The sequence below is a fragment of the Struthio camelus genome, chromosome 2, assembly GCF_040807025.1.
Source record: "Struthio camelus isolate bStrCam1 chromosome 2, bStrCam1.hap1, whole genome shotgun sequence".
Classification (NCBI taxonomy): Eukaryota; Metazoa; Chordata; class Aves; order Struthioniformes; family Struthionidae; genus Struthio; species Struthio camelus.
Genome location: NC_090943.1, coordinates 160,343,020 through 160,352,446, shown reverse-complemented (window position 1 = coordinate 160,352,446; position 9,427 = coordinate 160,343,020). Strand labels below are relative to the sequence as shown.

The window sequence follows — 9,427 nt, the reverse complement described above, 5'->3', positions numbered from 1 at the left end:
ACCATTTATTTGTGATCATGTTACATGTGCCAATAATTTAATTGAACACAGACTTTGTACAATTCAATATATAATATTAACAGTGTCACACTAGAAGATGTCAACTGTATTCAGTTACAGTCATACTTTAAAACCTTCAAAATACAAACTATTAGGAACACTGAACAAGAAAATAAAGGAAGATCTGAGAACAATGGTGGAAAGGAAGAGAGATAACGGGAATGTGAAATAACAGGAATCATGATCAAAAAACCTGAAAGTAAACAAAACATGCTTTCTAGCTGGCTCCTAAACATCTTCAGGTAAACCCATCTAGAACGAATACTAGTTGGGTTACGCCTAAGCACAAAGCCAACCTCTCTTCTGCAAGTTAAAGACAGATCTTGTTGAAAACAGAAACTTAAAATAGCTTTAAAATGTTGTAATGCACATGATTTTTCCCACTGTCAATAAAACTATCTGAAGAAAAGAGATTTAATTCATTTGCCTTTATTTGCAATACAATATAAAATAGATTCTTTTGGTATGAAGATCTTCGAGATCTTGTTTTTTTACACCACATTTAAAACAGTCACGTACATTGACTAAAGCCTCTGGACCATCCCAAGCACTGGAGCTGTAGTCGAGTTTTGGGGTATTTTATGGACTTCTTTGGTTGCAATCTATTCGGTAAACTTCAGATATGCAAACTTGAACATTTAAGCTCCTACATTCATTCACCGAAGCACCTAAATAAGAGTGGCTTGCGTTCTAAAAACTGCAACGTATCTGCAATTCTCACCACTAACTGTACGATTTATGGGTATTAAACAATTCTGAAGAGCAGACTAGTTTTATTTAAGAACATTAAACAACCTAGTAACAAAGCCTCAGTCAGTAACAGTGAAGGAGATGCAGTGAGGAGAACAAAATTTTTTTCATTCATTTCCAAACTTCCATACAACAGATTTAACCTGCACCATCACCACTGTATATGCTTTGTATGGACGGTGTGCATGGCAACATTTGCTACAATATGCCAGACTAGCTCATCTATCACAGCTCACTGTTGTAGTACTGAAAGTGCAAACCATCTACTGTTTAGTTCTGCATACTGACTTAATCCTCATATAACAATTCTCACGGCAGATCTGCTTTCTCTACCATTTCCCCCAAACTAACATTTATTTCCTCTTTAACTTCCTTTGAAGGAAATAAGGCAACCATCCACTTTTAAAAAAAAAAAAAATGAGTATGCGCTTCCTGTACAAAAGTCACTGTAGTGTAAATAATCAGCTTTATATAGATAATCAAGCTCTTTAATATATGCAGAATACTAAGTTCAGCTGCTGTTGGTAAAATCTAAAAAAAGAAACAGATGTTAGAATGAGCAGCATTGAGCAAACTGAAGTACTATAGACTTCCAGTTTCTTCGAGTGCAAGTCCAACGGTTATGCTCTAGGAATGCATATAAACCAAAAGAGAAAAGAACGGAATTTTCACAGTTCTAACTGACGTCAACTGCATTACGCTATTGTGCTACCGTTTTTTCTTTTTAAACTTCCATCATGTTTTTTCTTACAAATAGAACAGGATACAAACCCAAATGTTGTCATTCTTCTCCTGGCATCATCTACGCTACAGATTCTTGGTCCGATACATATTGTAGGCTAGAAACGACAGGATGGTTAAGTCTTCTTTTTAATTATGACAATTTAAAGCAAAGGAGGTTCCAGTAAAGAAAAGAGTTGGCAGAGTACTTCAGAAACCTGTGTTAAAACTCTTAATATTCCACATCTCTGGTTCTCCTAAGTATGCTAAATGAGACAGAATTTTTTTTAAGCTGGCAAGAAGTTGTTATAAACAAAGTGAAATTATGCTACATAAAACCTTCCCTTACAATTAGGGCACGAACATGGTTTTAGATGAAATACCTCAGCATCAGTGGTTGTCATAATGAACAGCTAACGGTTCAAGGAAAACAGACTCAGAGAAGTCTCTGTCTACAGATCCTCCACTGTTATCTTCCTTTGCTAATGACATTCATGTGGAAAATCAAGAGCTCTGTGCTGTCAGTCAAACGTTAATCAATAGGAACGTATCTACTTATCTACCTTAAAGTCAATTTATGACATCAAGCATTTTTCACAGCAATCATCATCAGCTTGAAATAACAATGAGGGACTACTCCCAGTGTGCTCGATCTTTGAAAGTCCTCGCTTCATACAAAGGAAAGAGCAACACAAATCTATTATCACATAGAACCTCATGAACAGAGCCAACTAGTTCAACTTCCCATAATTCCAGATCTCCATTAAATTATGCCAAAGATGAAACAGCACCACTCATTTTCAAAGCGGCCTTAAGTCATCGGCAAGGCATTGAGTCTGCACCGACTCAGCCTTCTATAAGTACCAAATCCTTTCCTATTGTGCCTATCTGTCAAGGCCTCAGAGTTAAGCTGAACTACATAATTCAACAATTCTTAATGCCCCACATTACCATGATACTTTTTTTTTTAAACAGTTGGTATCACTGAGCTTTCAGAGGAAGAGCCAAATCTCTTACCTTTATACAGAAAGACTTTCAGTAATACAGTACAAAACTAAACAGAATTTATGTCTGAGTAACGAACATAGAAAACTACTACTGCAATTTTGTGGTGACAGCATAGAAATTTAACAATCATCAGAAAGCCTAGAAAGGGCGTGTTTAGTTATAAAAGAAAGATTGTCTCAAGATAAAAATACAGTGCTGACAACTAAAAAGCTCTCTGTTGCAGCAAGATATGCAGTAATGAGTAACAAGTTCTAAACAGTTTAAGCGTTTCCCCAGTACTGCAACACAACACATTTTTGTAACACTACTTTTACATGGACTACGCTGCAGCAGACGACACTTTTTAGTGCTTGGCACTATAAATTAACTGTAATAGAAGAAAGGCATTTAGTGATCAATGCACAAGAATCCCTATTTATTTGACCTGTTCCTTCGTTGTTGTTGAAATAAAAATTGAGGAAGGGGACCGTCCATTCCATTCAGATAATACACCTTCTTTGAACATTAGATTCTTCGCAGGAAGAGGAACACCCGTATCTGCAGAAGTAGGCTGCAAAAGTGAGCTTGAAGAAGCAGCATCAGGAAACTGATCCACTGTTGAAATACCTTCCTACAAGCAAAAGGGAAAAATGCAGGGTCTTAAAAATAAAGAGAGAAACAAAGAAGGACTTAATAGCTATAATATGACAGGCTCATCTAATCTGCTGATACATCATTTAGTGTTTCCGAAGTGTTATTTTAATCCAATGAACATCTAATCATTATGGAAGTAAAAGCAGAATAAACAAAGGAAAGCATGAAGTAAGCATTTGTTTGCCTGCATTAGGTCTGCAGGTGCGTCATTCGGGTTCGAAGAAGCTGTCAGGGAAATTCGAGACTTAAAAATGAAGGGAAGACCTGGCAAGAATACACTCTCATTATCAAAAAACATCTAGTGATTTGATTACACTGCAGTCCAGCTCTTTGTGAAATGGAGTTACAACCAAGACTTTGTTAGTTTGTTTATGGGATAAAGCTACTTAACAGACTCCAGCAGCATTTAAGAGAACTACTCCCTTCCCTCCCAGGGCCAGACTCTTTAATCCTTGGAAAAGAGTCTGGTCTGCTAGAAAGATCGGTCTTTGGATTTGCCTTCAACTGCCCTTCACAAAGAGGGCTAACATGTAGTCTTACTCTTGTCCTTGACTGTGGTCTTTTTCCTTCAGGCTGTCTTCTTTCAGTCAAAGCAGCAATCAGTCTTTACATCTGAAATTCTCCAGTATCATTTTGAAACAAATGGTCTATCAAAAAGAAAAAGCCTAAAATGGAACTTCCTTTTTTTAATCTGGTGTTCTTTGAGTCACACTGACATATATGTAAACCTCTCAGAGCAGCAGCTGTATCAGCCTGAGCATGTTAAGCACTGCCACTCGTCTTGTGCTAAGATGCAGATACGTATTTGCAGGCACTAACTTGCCCATATGAAGTTTGGTTTTCTCAGTTTAAAAATCACTTCTTCATTTATATATATATATATATATATATATATATATATATATATATATAAAATATAAATATCTTTGTGTGTGTATGTATAAATAATGTATAAATATATATATTATACATATACACACACACAGACATACATATGCATATAAAAATCTCAGAGAGAGCATGTGTGTCAGAGAGATTAGGGCAGGAGTCCTTTGAGACTATGTTTGGCAGATGGCTTCAAGGTTCAAATCCACTGGGAGTCTTCAATATTCGTATCTTCAATACGAGGAGGAGGTTTCATGGCCACATCACCCACAACACTACCTGGTCAAGTTACCTGCAAGCTCCTTATCTTTCTAAGAAGACAGAATTTTAGACAAAAGCATCACAAAATATAAGCAACTAAGTAGTTTTACTTTAGTCCACTTTACTTGTGGACACACCTTGCTAGCACATAGCGTCACACAAGACTACAGGCAGGTTATGAACTTGCATAACAACTGAGCAGAATTGCTCTGTCCGTACTCTTAAAAATCCTCCCAAACAGGGTAAGTAGCTTTACTTATTAATACCCTTTAATCATAAAGTACTAGACGATCTTAGGATGAGTGCAAAAAAATAACGCTATCAAATACATGCAACGTATTTTATTTTTTTCCTAGGGAACACAGTTGACTTGAAATGCAGATAACATCTAAAAAGTTTAGTAGATCTGTACTCTGCAGTAGTTTCCCTGATGTACCTAGGAAGTAACCAAGCAACCATCAAAGCTGTGTTATAGCAAGAAGAACGAAGAACAATCAAGAGCCATACAAAAACAATGACAATAATTATACACAAGATGCAAACCCAGAAGTTGAGACAGAGTTTAAACAAAACTAGAAAGGAGGTACAGAAATACTCCCATTTTGTTACCAGTAACATTTCAGAGTTCGACAGTGCTCTTAATACAGCTACCATTTAAAGAAAAAGTACATAAACCAAACCACATGCGTTTCCACACAGCAAAGAATAGCAAGGAGTAGGGCAAAAAGGGATGACAGACCATACGGAATGATTCACAGCTGGACTGTGTCTCCTTACCTGGAATGAATGAACAAAATTAAGGACCTGTAGAGACAGCTTTCTACTGGAATGTAAGAGTTTTTGAAGGCTGTTAAAAATGAAAGAGGAGAGAAGGCATGTACAAATAAAGCAAATAAAAAGTTTAAGTGCATCAATACCCAGCCTTTCAAGGTGCCTAAACATTGCTAGGAAAAGAGTACCAAAGTAAACGACTCAAAAATAACGTGTGGTACATAACATCATGTGACAAGATTTGTCACGTTTTGGTGACAAAACCTCCACAGTAGTTCTTAGTACTGCTAATCAATACGAACAATTCGTAAGATTTTCAGATTTGCTCTCACCTGTCATCTAATTAATATACCCAATATAAGTGAGCCGTAGAGAAGGACATATAACAGATTTACTTACACAGGTAGTAAGCAGGCACCAAGAAAAATTAGTCAAAAATGTGCGTTCACACAGAAAGCTTGATAATAGTGTCATCGCTAAAAAAAGAGGCTAACTAAACACCAAACCATCTGCTCTTGAGTCCAGTCATGTGAATTTTATTTTCCCTGTTATTTATACTGTGCTGAAATGAAACTAAAAATTGCAATCGAAAAATGTTAATTTACAAAAGACATTAATACATCAGACTTCTTTATGTCTCATATTCTCATCTAGAACAGCCTAGTAAGCATTGCTTCTTAGATGGCATGACCAAGAGGCAGATCATCAGCACACTATTAAAAGCCAACTACTGCAAGAAAATCCCTGAGCCCTGTCTTCAGGCAGCCTCCTTTTGGTCTGTAGAACATAGCCTGGAGCGAGGTAGGGGGTGGAAATCAATAGACACTCTTTGCTGGAAAACACTAATCTTTCATAACGAAAAGCTACAGTCAAAAACAGAAGTTACCTTGACTGTAAGCCAGCACAAGGCTTAGCCAGTAAGATACCAAAAGTAATGAAAATTTCCACAAGAACTAAATGCATTTTACACCAAAGCTTTATGAGGAAGGGGGTTTGGGAGGTGGGTGGGGGTCTGTGCTAGGCCAGGAAGGGGAAAATAGGCAGGAAGCTGCCCCCAAAGTGCTTCTTTCTGAGCTGTGCTTGGACAGTTCACCACAAATTATTCATTTTCAATAATACAAGAACAGACTACTCTTTGCATTGCAGCTGGTATCTTTGAGCCTAAAAGTGACACCATCTGCCAACACACTAGAATTTAGTTACTCTATCAAACACAGCTCAGTTCTGCTGTTATAAAGTTGTATGAATCATTTTTTGCAGAAGCTCTGGACATAACCTGGCAAACCTGTAACAATGCTCACCTTTCTTTTCTACATAGTCCGTGAGTGGCAATTTTTCTGCAGACTTTCTGATTTAACTCAGAGCTGAAGAGCGGAATGCCAAAGCATAATTCCAGGGGAACCCATTCCAGTTCTGTTGTGGGTACTACAGGATGAAAAGCAAGACAACCAAAGTTTTAGAAAAGACAAACCAAGAACATTGATCCCAGAATTGAGTCTCTCTGATCAGGAATCCGCTGGACAGTTCACACTTTTGAAGACAGGAGCTTCATATACTGAAACGCTCAAAGATTTAAGGGAATGTGAATTTTAAGAAGAAAGAACACAGTGTTGCACTATCCCAAACAATATCAAGCAGCATACGTTCAGATCCTTAACGACAAGATTTCTGATTGCACTGAAAACTTACAGGCAGCACAAGCCTTCTGCAATGTTTTTACCTTCAGGGCTTTGCTTGACAGTAGAATCCACTGCAGTGTCTTCTATTACCATCTCAAATGATTCTGTACTCCCATTTACATCAGATCCGGATGCTAGTTCAGCCTCTCCTAGAAGTAAGGCAATTCTTACATAAATATTTAGCTGGTATAAGGTTAGTTGCTGCCTGATGTAAGAAATGTGACAAGTCTTGCCCAAAGCTGATATCTATAAAGCTAGTGAAAGCAGTATGGAGAAACAGGACCTTTACTGATTTTTAGGGCTGAAGAGCAGCTTAGAAATCTTCAACACACTTATGAAAGGTAGAGTTCTGGTATATAAAAATGACACAATTTACTTCTAATGCTTTGAAATTATTCCAGTCCAGTAATTATCAGCCAGCATTTGCTGTTTCTGAACTACTCACAAAGTCTACTGCTAATAGATTTACAATCAAGACAGTTTCCTAGTCATGTTAGAAGATATTTTGTAGACTTCTAAATCAAAGAATTGTAATCCTTTATTCAACTTTGCTGAAGTGACTGTGGATTAAAGGAACACAGCAGAAAAATACGGGTAACTAACCTCTTCCATCAGAAGCATCGCTCAGCTTTCTGTTAGCGTACCGACTTGCAGGGTTCAACATAGTGACATAGCCACAAAAATGTTGCAAATCCACTTTGTTTCTCAGTATTTTCAAAGCTGTATGAATGCCCATGTTCATACGAGAGAAGTCTAGTAGAAAACAACATATATTCCAGTTTACCTTACAAGAAGCCTCCTCCATACCCATATAGTTCATCTGTAGGCAAGGGTAAATTTTTATTGTCTGGATGTCTCTCTCCCGTAATGCTCCAGCTTAGCAATCATATTGGTGGGTCTGGACAATACATAACTGAACACTGTCTTCCCACACCAAATGCTAATTAGTACCTTATATTACAGTAAAGCTGTGGAGGAGGAAGAAAAAGCATAAACTGAAGATGACCTCCCTCTCTCTCTCTCTCTCTCTCTCTCTCACACACACACACGTGTGCACACACATACACACTTATTCAGGCGAGATAGCAAAGTTCAGGTAGAATCCACTGATGTCCAGCTCCACCGCTGCCACAGGCTTTCTTGGCAAATTCAGTGCAAGAGACATGCTCCACAGGTCTGAAGTTTTGAACAATTAAGAGTATAGTATTAGAGGGAAACACGGAGCTACAACAGAGTTGTTCATGCTAGAAGGAATGGCAAATTAGAGATTCTGCCTTCAAGATTTTCTGCCTACTATCAAGATAGAAGAAAATAAAGACTGACCAGAGAGAACAAATATAAAGGTAACTAATTTTGAGGCTAAAAAAAAATAATACTAAATTAAGAAATAAAACTAATTTCTAATTGGCCTAGATTTTTAAGTAGTAGCTTAAATAATCTGAAAGTTTTGGATAATTCTAGATCTGAAAGTTCACACCTTACGAGAACCCTCAGCTGAGAAGGCTATGGCCTCAGCTATCCAAAGCTTGTGCCCTACTCACCAACAAATATTTCAGAATATGTAAATTCCTGCCTTTGAAAAATCAGTTGAGCTAGGCAGACCTTGAAGGAACAGGAGATTTTGCTAGCACAGCTCTTCCTGGGGAGGAAAAAAATAAAAAGAAAACCTCTACAGTAGTTCCTAGTACCACTAATCAACACGAACAATTGATAAGATTTGCAGCGTTTGTTCTCACCTGTCTTCTAGTTAAGGCACGGAAAAGAAGTGAGCCTTATAGAAGGACATACAGTACGTTTACTTATACAGTTAATAAGTAGGCACAAAGAAAGATGCTTCAGGAAGCTACTTCTTTACCTCTATGCTAGGAGAGAAGAGAGGCTAGAAAACACACCGTAATTAGGACAGAGAACATAGAAAGGAGGAGATCGTATCTCTCTGAATTCAGAGCCAACTTGGCAGCAATTTAAACATTCTTTCAACTTGCTTGTCCAACTTGGATTGTAATTATGGGAAAATTTGTATTCAAAGGATTACTGCAACCTTGCCCAAGGTAACACGTGAGAAAAGTAAACGCTGTGCTGTAGAGATCACATTCAAGAAAGACAGTTACCTCCCTGCTGCTCAGCTTCATCAAACGGAAAAGGTATATGCATGGTTTCCCCCATTCCGTGCATGCCATGTCCCTGAACATCAAGAAAGTTAAATAAGCAACACAAAAATATAGTCATCAGCCTAACTTTGTTCTACTTGTGGACCTTTTTAAGGCAGGCTATCAGTTCAGTTGATAAAACAAATAAGCAGACCAAAGCAATATTCAAAAGCTCTTGGGTAGCTGAAATAAACAAAATTAAATACCCTATCGTTCCCCTCAAATGAACGAGACTAAATGCAATGATGTTAAACTTCAGTAAAGAGTAGCAATTTTTCTCTACAAATTTTAGCTACAAAGCTCATTACCACTGTGTATTTTGAAGGAGCAAAATAATAGAACTTCCACCCCAAGCGTGGAAGATTTTTGCGCAACCAAGGCTGTTACAAGTGGGGCTTTTGAGAACATATAATTTTGCGTTTGTTGTAACAATATCAAACATCTACTTATTCGAATGATTAATTCTCCGAGAGTTCACCTGAACTGATAAAACTGGAAAAGCTATTTAAC

The 9,427-nt window shown here is 37.5% G+C and overlaps 1 protein-coding gene across 2 annotated transcripts in view; it reads right to left on the bottom strand.

The window, feature by feature from the left end:
- Positions 1-469: 469 nt before the first annotated feature.
- Positions 470-9,427, bottom strand: part of FAM91A1 (family with sequence similarity 91 member A1) — a 28,379-nt gene continuing 19,421 nt past the window's right edge. The window contains exons 19-25 of one of the 2 annotated variants that reach the window (XR_011139319.1): positions 8,879-8,951; positions 7,371-7,520; positions 6,809-6,916; positions 6,390-6,513; positions 5,095-5,164; positions 3,712-3,818; positions 3,010-3,148 (exon numbers count right to left, since the gene is read on the bottom strand). Coding sequence is in view for 1 of the 2 variants with exons in the window: in XM_068933225.1 (XP_068789326.1) it covers positions 2,954-3,148; positions 5,095-5,164; positions 6,390-6,513; positions 6,809-6,916; positions 7,371-7,520; positions 8,879-8,951 (720 nt within the window). In the remaining variant the exon portion in view is untranslated. Of the gene's footprint in view, positions 3,149-3,711; positions 3,819-5,094; positions 5,165-6,389; positions 6,514-6,808; positions 6,917-7,370; positions 7,521-8,878; positions 8,952-9,427 lie in introns of both variants that reach the window. The other variant, XM_068933225.1, reaches the window with a different exon arrangement.